The sequence below is a fragment of the Danio rerio genome, chromosome 20 (genome assembly GCF_052040795.2).
Source record: "Danio rerio strain M-AB ecotype USA chromosome 20, GRCz13ab, whole genome shotgun sequence".
NCBI classification, from domain to species: Eukaryota; Metazoa; Chordata; class Actinopteri; order Cypriniformes; family Danionidae; genus Danio; species Danio rerio.
Genome location: NC_141040.1, coordinates 24,484,770 through 24,498,835, shown reverse-complemented (window position 1 = coordinate 24,498,835; position 14,066 = coordinate 24,484,770). Strand labels below are relative to the sequence as shown.

At 35.2% G+C, this 14,066-nt stretch overlaps 1 protein-coding gene across 16 annotated transcripts in view; it reads right to left on the bottom strand.

Annotated features, from left to right (window-relative positions):
- The window catches only part of ppp1r13bb (protein phosphatase 1, regulatory subunit 13Bb), an 84,810-nt gene that overhangs the window by 24,232 nt on the left and 46,512 nt on the right, over positions 1-14,066 (bottom strand). For all 16 annotated transcript variants that reach the window (XR_015517687.1, XM_087297079.1, XM_087297081.1 and 13 more), the window contains 1 exon segment: positions 3,176-3,277. Coding sequence is in view for 11 of the 16 variants with exons in the window: in XM_087297070.1 (XP_087153196.1) it covers positions 3,176-3,277 (102 nt within the window). In the remaining 5 variants the exon portion in view is untranslated.

The window sequence follows — 14,066 nt, the reverse complement described above, 5'->3', positions numbered from 1 at the left end:
ACGGTGGACTTTCAATGACTGGAGGCTCGGAGTCATCACAGCACATTGATTCACAGCGATAATAATGCGAACAGCTCTAATACTTAACAGTCTGTAAGTGTGACCAGTTTCAGATTTCACACGCCGCTCTTTGTCGAATGAAGAAATGATGCTATTTAACACTAGTGTGGAAGAGAAATGCCCGCTAGCGCACTCAAAACATGTCAGAGTTGCTTGCGACATAATTGGCATTTTCGGGCTCATTCGGTTTTATCTCCTCAGTCTGTGGTTCCCATGACTAACAGCCCTATACTGGTCACAACAACCTGCTGTAATGACCTATAAATGGCACTGAGGAAAACAAACATGAGGTCAGTGACTCTAAACATCTAAATGACAATATTGTGCAGTAATAATTAAGAGCTTAGAGCTGCTTCATACACAAAGTTAAAGGTTTACCCAACAAGCAGCTGTTGTGAATAATTACAGAGATACTTTATACATTCAATACCAAAGTTTTCAGCGGAAAATGTTATAATTACATTTATCTGCACAACATATCAAGACCATACACATTAGTTAAAGATCACACAATAAGTTCTGTTCATGTTTATAGAAGCTTATTTATAAATGACAGCGGGCAAATATCTTTCACACACAGAAAGCCTGTGCAAAGATTGAGAAAATTATTGGTTTTGGCAGGACGAGGTGCAATCATGAGTAAACACAGAAATGGCAGTATGAATTAAATCACCACTAGATGACACCTTTTTCGGTTGTCAACAGCTCTTTCACTTTTCATAAGCCTATATTCTTGTGTTTCTACCATCTATAGCAGTGTTTTCCAACTCTATATTTGGAGGCACACCAACACCACACATTCGTTCTAATTAAGCACACCTGATTCAATTCATCACCTTGTTAGTAGAGGCTCTTAGAACAGAAATATATGGGTCAGCCAAGAGAGAATTACAAAAATGTGTGCTGTTGGTTTGTCTGCAGAAGCAGGGTTGGAAACAATGACCTCCAGTTACATTTACTGAATAAATAGTGAACCTTTTAACAACTTTAATTCCCTGCTAGCTTAAACTATTAAATGTATAATCACCATGGTACATTTCTTAATAAAAAAAAAACATTTGAAGTGCACAAATGTACTCTGGGTACTTTACATTATATATGATAATTAAAGCCAAAGCTAGTGCTTCTAAATATTAGTCCAGTATCTTTCTTAAAGATGAGATCACACCATTCCGCATTTACTGTAGGTAGGCATGGGACGGTATAAGATTCTGACGCTATGATAACCTTGGATAATATCATGGTTTCACAGTATTGTGATTACTCTAAAATATGTTCTTTTTAAATGTTTGATTAAAAACATTCCCTTTCCCCCCTCTTTGAGCACAATACATTTAATTTTGATAAACATTTAAGATATTTTGTAACAGTAAACATGTCAGGCTAAATAATTCAAATGAATCATTAGCTTCGTGTCCATCCACCTATGTGTATTTTGGATGTGCGCATAAAAAACCGGTTGATGGAAAGGCGAAAATGCACATGAATTTAGAAAATGCGCATAAAGAAACATGCGCATATCTGAATAGGATAAACTTTTTATTCGATAAGAAAAGATGCACATAAACTACGATGGAAACACTTTTACCGAATAAATTCCAGTATGCACATTAAAAAAGGTCATGTAATTTTGTTATAAGAGATCATGTGCTGATGAAAATGTGTGGGAATGGATAAATCAGCAGGCTGAGCACTGAAATGTTTTGATCATTCTAAATCAAGAGCATATGCTCCACATCTCACGCCTTCAAATGCCACCACGCATTCAATGAGTGGCAGGACTTCCTTCTGAGGCGCAAGTCATTTATTCAATGAAGAAAAGATTCATGCAGCTTCTCTTCTCGCAGCAAATTCTGTTTTTACTGCTGATATTTGGCGCCAGACAATCAGGAAGTGACGATTTTGAATCGTTGAATAAAAACGCTGCTTTATTTGCACATCTTTTATGTAAAATTCCAGTTTTGCACATAAAGTTTAGACGGATTTTTGGATGAAAACATAGCTTGTGACTTCTGCTGCCACATTAGTTTGTAAAACACAGATTTCTTTACAATTTAAAATGGCATCTTTTGAGATCTTTTCTGCTGGAGATACTGTCATCCTAAAAAACAAAAAACAAAAAAAAAAAAACGCAGTACACCTTGAAAACTGTTATCGTCCTTTGCCTAATTGTAATAGCCTGATATCACACAGGTATAAAGCTGCTAGGAGAATAAAGAATACAATAAATAATGAAAAGCTTCAATTATTTTTCTAATTTCCTGTAAATACCACCATGGAGTTCAAATAAATGCTCATTCCTGTCGGGGATAAATTTGTCTATATGTTAGTTATTATTTGCAAGAAAATCACAATGCAGAGGGCTTCAAATGCCTGACACTTCAAGATAAAAATAAATAATTTTGCTATCCTTTTATTAGTATAATTAGTATAATCGTTGAACATTTGCTGGCAGCTGATTCACAACCAAACAAATACTCCAGATTATTTTACATTCTATCTAAAAAACAAAGCCAAAAGAGATAAATCAAAACAGACATTAAACCATTTTAACTTCAGTGAATTACTGCCAACTTAGTTTTACCAGCCAAAGGAAACAACAACAACAAAAATGGCTTACATTTTACTAATAACCTAGAAACTCGAATACTCATGGAAATTTAGTATCCAAACTAAAATTTAAAGCCAAAATATACAAAAAAAAAACAACACCACATGGTACTTCCCCAAAAATATCATCTCATCATTCACCAGCTAGCTAGATGTACATTGCACATCAAGTAAATCCTAGCTAGAACAAATGTTCACCAATAAATTCAGAAAAAAAACATGTTTATTTGCCAATTTTCCACCTTAAAGCGACCAAAATATTTTTTAAAAAGGCCTCTTTTTCTAAGGATCAAAGAAAACGATGTTCAACCTCAACAAAATTATTAAAATAAAAATACAAACGTCATTTCGAAAAAGAGTCAAATAAATCACACCCATGTTAGATTCAACAGCAATAAAAAAGATTCAACAGCAATAAAAATAAATTATGTCTCGTCCCCCTAACAGACGAAAACAAAGATCTATAAAAAGATTTCCATCAAAGGAACACATCTGAGCGTGTTACCTTAGCGACAAGCATCTGTTGCTGGGCCTCGATTTGCTGTTGCTGACGAGTGGCCATCTCCTGCAGTTCTGAGAGAGTGAGCTCCACGCGAGGATTTCCCACCTACACAGAGAGAGAGAGAGAGAGAGAGAGAGAGAGAGAGAGAGAGAGAGAGAGAGAGAGAGAGAGAGAGAGAGAGAGAGAGAGAGAGAGAGAGAGAGAGAGAGAGAGAGAGAGAGAGAGAGAGAGAGAGAGAGAGAGAGAGAGAGAGAGAGAGAGAGAGAGAGAGACAGAGAGAAAGACAGACAGAGATGGAGAGAAAGAGAGGAGGGGCAATCAGGCCAAAAAAATAAATATGTACAGAACCAAGAATATAAATATGGCTGTTTTAAAGGGTGGGTCATGAACAGAAAAATCTTTTGAAATATAAGAGATCACTGTTCTGTAAAAGCATGCTCTGTGTAAAACTTTCTGGATTTAGTGACAACCTAAATTTAAGCCTATTGTCAAAACAACAATTTGTTGAATGCGCCACTTTATGCAATCGTGCATCTAAACTCCTCCTCTGCCTCAAATAATGATCAACAATTTCTTTTACCTCACTAGCTGGGTTTCCAAAAATGCCACATTGTAAATAAAAAACTCTTAAACCCTACACCAAATGATTTTACTTTCACTTAAGGTGGTTTTTGGAACCCAAAAAGTGCTAATGTGAATAATTGGAGATGGAACTCTTAATTTAATTTGCTGAAACTTTGACGTAGCAAGAAATACACCCATTTGACTAATCAGCTGTCTCCATGCATTTAAGTCGTGACGTATCAGTGACGTATGAAATGATTACACTTCCAAGCAACTACTCATTTGAGTTGAGAAAATATTTGTTTATGACCCCTTTTTAGTCATATCACACATTAAAGTGAATTTTATAAAAAATCATGGTGCATTGGTGTAACTTGATGCATCACAGATACCATTTTGAAAGTAATACATCGCTGTGTAAACGTTTACTATTCCCATTTGTTGAGCCTCCCCATACAATTTGATATGGCGCTTAGACCAGGCAGCCGCTTTGCGTGACGTCACACTTAACAAGCGGATTTTGCATGCATTGTTTACGGTCGGTTTCTAGTTTACCAATACTACAGTCAGCCACTCTAACAATTAGATGTAAACACACCTAATTCATCAAACTGAAAAGATTTACTTTGTCTGTTAAGTTGAAAATGCATGTATGTGCAGAAACCAAATGATAACATTGCTCTGAAGACAATAAGACAATGTGCAGTGCTAAACACAGTTTAAGCATTGTCTTCATTCTGATCCCAGCAACATGAAAGTGTGAATAAACTTTATAAATAATGAATTTCCAGACTACATCAGCAATAACTTGGTCCTTTGCTCAGCTCATTTGTTTACAAGGCACAATTCGATCTTGGATTTTCACAGTGACCGAAAGAAATATGATGCAGTTTCATAGTAACGTTAATAGCTTTCATTTTTGTAAGTAGAAACCATTGCTTTGTCATTAGAGATAGTCGGATAATAAAAGTAATATACAGCAGTGTATGAACGGTCCAGGATGTCCAACACACATGCAGAAGTTTACAATAGCTGTCCTTTCCAATTTAGGAATTAAATTAAAAAGCAAAATGTTGACATTTTTTATTAAGCATAACTGTTAGCCAATCACACCAGTGTGTGTTTAACTCAGAGTCCCCAATCTGCCACTCCAACTCAAGCAGTGTGTTGTGATGGGCGTCCAAACAGGACAGAAATTAGTCAAAACTATTATTTTAATTTTTAATGCAAAATGATGGAATCCATGGATGTCAAAACATTATAAAATAATCATTAAAAATGGTAGATCCTGAACCCTTCAACTCTACAAACGCAAACAATCGAGAAGACTGTGAGAAACAGATAGGAGCATGTATCTGCAGGGCTTCATCGTAGTCAAAGCTAGGTGTGAAATGACCTGTGGCCAAGTAAACACTCGGAGCTTAATTACAGCATTAGCGCTAATGTTAGAGTAGACCTGTTAAGCTCATTGGGAAGAGCAATGGTGACGCTTTTAGCCGAGAGGGTCTAAAGCAGGCCTGCACTGGAGATGCATCCCAGAATCCCACTCTGTCACTCTGCATTTTGGAAGATAAGAGCAAGTTGCCCGTCACTATGGTTCTCGCCAGGGTGTCGCCATGGCAGCAGAGAAGAACCGGCATGAGGCAAAGATTAAAGGCACCAAAATACATAGGGACCAATTGCCATGATGGGTTGCCATTTAGAGTAATCAAGCAGAACCGAGGTCGATTAAAGGTGGCGAGGTACATGATGTAAACACGAAATGTGAAATGCAGTTATAAAATGAAGACAAGTAGCGAAGGATGACTTACTTAAACCAAAAGCAGAAGACCATTAAAAATTTAGTACATGCTGTTCCCCTGGAAATTCTCAACTTATATTGTCTTTGTCAATAGACGTTGCATGCATTTCCTAAAAAGCCAAGTGTCTGTTTTGTCTCTGGGCTGTCCTAAGCCAAAGCCAAAGCCACACAAGTGCACTCAGACAGTGTTTGTAGTTAAAGCTGGGACAGTCATTGAGGTTATATAAGGACTTGGTGGATTCAGCTGGAGTAAAATTAGTTCAGCAATTCTGCCAGTATGCTAATTGTTAGGCCAATTTTTTATTTTTTTTATTAGAGTGGGTTTTTTTTACGTGCTGAAAAACTATAACATTATTATCTGTGTTTCCTAATGTGTTGCCTTGCTGTGGAATACTGCAATATTTTGGGTGACATGCAAAAAAACAAAGATCAAATGAAATAACTATTTAAAACAAATGTAATAAAAATTTTAAAACATCTACTCACTTTTGATTAGTGCATGATTTCAATTTTAAGTGTATTTCTTCTTCCATAATAATAATAATAATAATAATAATAATAATAATAATAATAATACATAATTCTGATCCCAAATATTTGAATGTTAGCACATTAAAATTTTATTAACCTCTCCTTTACTGACAAATTTTCTATTCAAGCTAGGTTTATACTGATGACACTTTTACGAAACAACATTCAATGGCGATCTATCAGCAATAATACTAACATTACATCGCATGAGCACACAAATATATAGAGCAAGAGAGAGAAAAAAACACTGTGTTGATGATTGTGGCTTGGTTTTGCCAGGTCACCTACAGCCTACGGCTGTATCTATTCATAGCCAAGTTAATAATATGATCCGTTTCCATAATTCAAAGGTAGTAACCATAACTCATAGTTTTCCACTATGATGTGATGGTGGAAATTGTGTCTATAATTATCTCATAGTCCAATACTCACTCTCGTAATTGCTTGTTTTTGTTAATCTTGACACTTTAAATCACAGATGTGAAAATGGCCTGTTAAATCACTCATTTAGTGTAGCCCCATATATTTACACAGATGATTAAAACAATAGAAGTTTGAGCTACAGGAGATTTGAAAAAAAAAAGTTTAAAAATAACACTGTAAATACAACAACATCTGACATCATACAATAGTTTTCTTGTTTTTTTTCAAAACATTATAGGTTAAGAAAACCTGCATATGTACACAGAGTCATGTCACATAACAGACATCATGAGCAGAATAATGATTTAATGTAGTTTTTATTAATTTTAGAAATTTTGTTTAGCAAGGACATAAATTAATCAAAAGAAATGTTGAGAGTATTAAGTTCATTAATTTCTTTAAACGTGTATTTTAATTTCAAATATAGTTTAATAAACCAAATAGTGTACAGAATTAATTAGTACAGCATATAATTTAGATTAATAGCCTATAATATTAACTATATACAGCCTACTTTAAAATTATATAAGAATAAGAAACGTTTCTTAAAGACCCAAATTCAACTTTAAATTGCGTTTAAAAATGCATAAAAAACTGAAGGATTTATTTTCTAAACTATTTATGCATTTTACAAAAAGTTTTTTTTAAATATTAAATATTTCAGCTCACACACACTGTTAAAAATCAATGCATTTTAACAGAAAACCATTGCTTAGGAAGTTCACAGATTATATATGCTTTCAAAATGCATTATAGGACCACAATCTCTGCCCTTCTGATAATGTGTGCGGGTTTCAGCAGTAGGTAATTCTGTTGCTTTTATTGACAATAATAGTTTGATACCATATACTGTCTAGACTGATCATGTAAATTAAAATGTACAAAAATTGATTACTATATATAAAAAAATACATTAAATGTATTTATTTGAGTGTGTGGTGAAAACAAAAGATTTAATTAATATTAAAAAAATCATATTAAACATTTTTCATTTATTCAAAAACATTTTTAAAAATCTTAACTATATATTTTGTTTAAACCTCTAACAAACAACTGACACTGGTTTCATGTTATACCAAGGTACACAAATGTCAAACAAGCTGCTTGTACAAGTATTTAAAAGTGTCCTTAGCTTTCAAATGTAAAAGACTGAGCTCATGCTTCATGTCGACACAAAATTGCCCCTTCTATTTAAACAAATGATTAGTGATTGTTGAGGGTGAAAAAAAGTGTTTTGCCTGAAGCAGAAGACTCAATTGCCTCTAAATCAAATCAGCTGTCATTCTAAATCAGAGTGAGGGATTAAACTTTTTCCCTACTGCTACCACTTTAACTGAGACAAATACACAAAGCAACAATACACACACTATTTATACCTAGAACTCAAAACTGTCAAACAACATCCTTTCAACACTTCAAATTACCGACAAAAAGATTTTAACTCAATGCTTACCTTTTTTTTCATAAGTTCAGTTATCTCAGAAACAAAATACTTTAGACTTGATCAATATCAATGCATTATTTTAGCAAATTCCCCAAAAGCACCAGGTCCACAGCAGATCTCCCAGTTTCGTTGCAGCCCAAATGACTTGACTCAGTTTGCTAGGGAAGTGATTCATGATTTAAAGGCCAATTGTGTCAGGCTCTGTTTACCCACACGGCCATTCTGTGTGGCCACATCACATGGTGGAGCTCATCTCCATGGCAATGAGGCACAAGTAACGACATTGAACAGAAAGATTTGATTATCCGTTTCTGAGGTGGTTCTGGGATGTAAACTTCCCTCCGATGATCAACATGGGAAGTTCACAGAGGGTTTCCAGAGTTAGACTGCATGATATGATCTGACCAAATACAGTTGTATAAATATGGCTGTGGATCTCTAGGGAAGGTGTAATACATTGTTCATCTGTGGGTTGAAACTCAATGCATGTTAAAACAATAAATGGTCCTATGAGTTAGATTCAGAAAAGATGGTTTTAATTTGAGCAGGCAAGAAAATTCCTGTAGCCAAAGTTGAATAAAGAGAATCAGTCCAGCTTGTTTATTTTCATGTTGAGAATATGCTCAGTGTTTTCTTGCTATGTAGGTGGGCAATGACACTTTTTTTTTTTTTTTTTTTTTGAAGCTGGTTATTCAATATAAGATACAGAAAAAGGTCAAATAGTAATAACACAGAATTTCAATAGATCATGTGCAGAGGTAGAGTATCCAAAAACTGTACTAAAGAGAGAAACTCCACAACTTTCCACAACTAAGATTTTAAAAAGCCCCTATTATGGGTTTTCGAAAATGACTTTCCATGCAGTCTGACACAGCTCTAATTGAAGTGAAATTTCCAGCAAAGGCTTAAATCTGAAAGTGCACCGTGTTTAAAACGATTGATTCAGTTGACTCAAGGTGGTTTAAATGAATAGTCTTAGTAACGAGTCTTTAGCCGTGCTGTGTGACGTTGATACACAACTCAAGCCTCACCCAATTGTTGCGTGCACACAATTTAAAACCCCGGCCCCACCCACAAACACTGTAGAAAGAAAAAGAGGAAGACAAACACTGTAGCAGATCCCGGTTAAATCAAGTCACATAGACGCTGTGCTCTGAAGTCTGAGGAAAAGTTACTGTTACTTTCCCTACCCAATGTTGAGGCTGTGAAGAGTCAGTGAATAACGTTTATATTTCACAAAAATACCTCAGCATTATAGCGCCAGCCTTGTGCTGTGTTCCCGTCATTTTTCTGATGAGTGCTTCAGCAATCTACATGCTTACAACGGGGGATTCGTTGGCTGTTTGTTAAAGAAAGGATCAGAAAAGACTATATGGGACTTTGTCAAAGCTTGACATGAACTTTACAGTAGACAGTTCATGGATCAGTTTCTTCCTCCATTTCACAAGTGTAAGTAAGTGGGATTAAAATGGTTGACTCCTGATGTTCTCTAGTTTGCAAATTATATATGTGCGTTTTGTTACTTGTAACTCCTTGTACTATATCTGGTTAACTCTTAATATTCTCATATTGACTGCGTGCCACTTTGCTTATGGAATTAAATGCGTTTGTGAGCTCGCGATTAACTGCAGTTTTTATTGCTTTTCCACCATTAGCTGTTTCAACACACGTGCGGCGGTCAGGTTTCAAAATAGTTTAGCTTTTGCCACAGTGTGGATTAATACAGAATGTGTGTTGTGGTTAAGGATAGAGCAATATGCTGGTGTTAAACTGCACTCTGACTACTTCAAAATTGTTAATAATCCGTGGTGGGCGTTTCTCTCTGTCTCACACTGAATGCAGTCGACCAGTCGCAATAGACTGGGTCATTGGACCAATCAGTGAAGATTAGCATCGTAAGAGGGAGTTTAGGAACCAATGAATCGCTGAACGAATCATATGGGAGTCATTGGGATAATTAGGTAAAATAAATGCATATTATAAGGCAATGAAAGTGCTTTTTTTGACCTTGCATGCATATCAGACTGTTGTTGGAGATCCCCAAAACCAAAATATGACATTTTAATGCAAAATAGGGGTTCTTTAATTTCCTGCAAATAGGATACATTTACAGATTTAGCAAATGCTCACTGCCATTTCAGACAGCACTCTTAATTTTCCTTGTCCTCTTACAACTCATCTTCAGTGTGAGCAGGGAAGTAAACAAATCATTCAAACTAATTTGTGAACTACCTTAGACTTAAAAAACTTTTAGCAGAATTGACCAAGAAAAGTTCCACTCAAAATCCTGAGTCATTTAAATTCAAAGACACAAAGTAGAGGAATGGAAACGTTTCTTTATATGAAAATATTAATATGCTACTTTTCATTAACCTGTAATGACGTCAGGCTTATTATTGTTCTGTCATAAATGTCATAATTATAAATATAATGTATGCATAATTTGACAATAATAAGACATACAGCATTGTGGATTTTGATTTAAAGATAGTTTTACCATTTTTAAAGTATCAATTTTCCATCAGTATTGTAAAAAACCCAAATGATACCCAACCTTACAAACTGAAAGAAAAAAACAAAACAAAAAGAGGAACGTTGCACAGTATAATAAGAAGTACAGTTGTCATTGGACATTAAGTTTTAATGAAGTTAAAATAAATGAAAGTTTACTTTTAATAAGTATGAAATGTTTACGAATAGTAAAACAATACAAAAAGCTTGTTGCTTCCCACCTCTGAATCATTTGCTGCAAAAGAGCTACAACAAACTTCTCCAGAGGCTTCACATTCAGAATGATGAAAGCATCGGATAATATTCGGATTTCTAAAAAGCCATTTTAGACGTATGGCTAACTTAAACCACAGCTTTCTCCTTAATACATGTCAGCAAACCTGCAAGTGCAGCCACCAAGTTTTGCCTTTTTTTTTTTTTTTTTTTTACTTCAAAGTATCTGTAAGGAACCTAAGATATTTTTTCCGAGATTTTACTTCTTTTTTTTTTATGTAACAATGCCAAAATGTACACTATTTACTTATTTTTTTTAAACTACTCCGACACCTCACATTTAAATCGAAGGACAAACTTTCCCATTAAATGCCTCATCTCTGCAGGGGAGTTTTTCCTAATCAAAGCAGCTTTGGACGCAATGTTAAATGTTGCCAAAGCACATCAACCCAAGCTGGCTGAAGACATTTTAGATAAAACTTCGTCTTGTTTCTGACTGAATTATTTTGATGGTATGTTGCGTAACCAAGGAGTTTTATAACAAGTGGAGCGATGCAAGTATCCATCCTTCATCACTTCACAGAATGCACCCACATGGACAGCATGTTCAGCTGTGACTCTTGGCATGGAGGAAGCACACATATAATCTGCTTTCCTCACTAAGATTTAGTCTAGTGCTCATTTATTGGCATTGCACTAAAAGCCGTGTGGATCTTTCAGAGGATGTAGAAGACATTTAAACAATGTTATGGTAAGCTGTGCATTAAAGCAATCAGTCTGTGATATTATCTAGCAAAAAAGTACAAAAACTCTGACACAACCCTGTGCATATTAACACTAAAAAGGAATAGCATGATGAATGTTATGTCAGTTATGTTACTTTGGGTCAATGTCTCTTAACTAGTGTTCTAAAATGTACAGTTAGACCTCAAAGTGCACACGAATAATAATATTTGCACAAATATAATTATTTGCACACAAATAATAATATTATTTAATAATTTTATGAATAAATACACTTTCCCTAGGAAATACGTTCATTTGAAATGTATAACAAATGTTAACAAAACATACATGACATATCATAAAGAAATATTTCACACTAAAATGAAAATTTACTCACTATTTACTCCCCAAACCTTTATAATTTCCTTTGTTCTGTTGATCACAGAAGAAAATATTTTTGTAACAACTGACTTTCATAATAGTAAAGCAAATACTATGAAAATCAATAGTTACAGGTTTTCAGCTTTTCAAAATATCTTCTTTTATGTCCAACAGAAGAAACTCAAAGTTTCACATGGTGCGATGTTTGTATAATCCTAAACGATTGAACCTAGTCAGACTACACAAACATGGCTCCCATGTCAAATTGTGAGATCTCAGCAGAATTTAAACAAACAAATTAAATTTAGTAATGTTCAACTTCATTTGTTTGTTTAAATTCAGCCCATAAGTTGTTTACAACTACTTAAATTTTTTTTTTGTAAATCCAAGGAATCTTTTTTGAATAAATTTTTTCAGTGTATTGGTTCTTGGTTTGACGCTCGTCCCAGCTGTTGTCACACTGCAGGAAAGTGTCTGAAATCTTCTGATACTGCCAGAACTTTATCATAGAGAAAATGTGATCGCAATAGCCATTAACTGGCTGCCGGTGGACATGACAAACCAAAGACCAAAGACTACAGATTTTAGGATTTCAAGAATCTTTTAGGATTTCCCTAACTTATCTCACACGACCAAATCGTGGCTGAAATGGCAGTGTGAGCAGGGCTTAGTAAGTAAGAGTAAGTAATAATAATTATTTGCAATTTTTGGGTGAACAAGCCCTTAAATATTTTACTCAAAAACATGCGTAATAAATTCAGAGAAATTCAGAATTTTTGAGTGGTAGTGGTTTTCTTCATAGCTGCATAAATAAATATAATTATTCCTAATAATGATAATAATAATAACTAGACAGTAAAGTTCGTCGAGACAAACTTTGAGGCTGGCTTGACAAAGCCTGTTGGTAATAGTTTGTTTAGTTTAAAAACAGTTTGAAAAAGTATAAGTAGCATGTTATTAGCATGATTCTAGCATGCATTAGCATGTTTATAGCATGGATTAGCATGGATTAGCATGTTATTAGCATGAGTGTAGTACAAATTAGCATTTTATTAGCATGATTCTAGTATAAATTAGCATGTTTGAAAAAGTTTTTTCAAAGTTTGAAAAAGTATAAGTAGCATGTTATTAGCATGATTCTAGCATGCATTAGCATGATTCTAGCATGGATTAGCATGTTATTAGCATGAGTGTAGTATAAATTAGCATTTTATTAGCATGATTCTAGTATAAATTAGCATGTTATTAGCATGCTTCTAGCATGAATTAGCATGTTACTAGCATGATTCTAGAATAAATTAGCATGTCACTAGCATGATTCTAGTATGAATTAGCATACTGCTAGCATGATTCTAGTATGAATTAGCAGGTTATTAGCATGATTTTAGCATGAATTAGCATGATTCTAGTATGAATTAGCATGTTACTAGAATGATTCTAGCATGAATTAGCATGTTACTCGCATGATTCTAGCATGAATTAGCATGTTATTAGCATGATTATAGTATGAATTAGCATGTTAATAGCATGATTCTAGCGTGAATTAGCATGTTATTAGCATGATTCTGGCATGCATTAGCATGTTACTAGCATGATTCTAGTATGAATTAGCATGTTATTAGCATGATTCTAGTATGAATTAGCATGTTACTAGCATGATTCTAGTATGAATTAGCATGTCACATAGCATGCTTAGGTGGTTGCTAGGGTATTCTGAGTGGTTGCTAAGTCGTTGCTAGGCAGTTGCTAGGGTGTCCTGAGTGGTTGCTAGGTGGTTGCTAAGATGTTGCTAGGCGGTTGCTAGGCTGTTGCTAGGTGGTTGCTATGGTGTTCTGAGTGGTTGCTAGGTGGTTGCTAAGGCGTTGCTAGGCGGTTGCTAGGGTGTTCTGAGTGGTTGCTAAGATGTTGCTAGGTGGTTGCTAGGGTGTTCTGAGTGGTTGCTAAGGTGTTGCTAGGCGGTTGCTAGGGTGTTCTAAGTGGTTGCTAGGTTGTTGCTAAGGTGTTGCTAGGTGGTTGCTAGGGTGTTCTGAGTGGTTGCTAGGTGGTTGCTAAGGTGTTGCTAGGTGGTTGCTAAGGAGTCCTAAGTGGTTGCTAAGCGGTTGCTAAGGTGTTGCTAGGTGGTTGCTAGGGTATTCTGAGTGGTTGCTAAGGCGTTGCTAGGCGGTTGCTAGGGTGTCCTGAGTGGTTGCTAGGTGGTTGCTAGGGTGTTCTAAGTGGTTGCTAGGTTGTTGCTAAGGTGTTGCTAGGGTGTTCTGAGTGGTTGCTAGGTGGTTGCTAAGGTGTTGCTAGGTGGTTGCTAA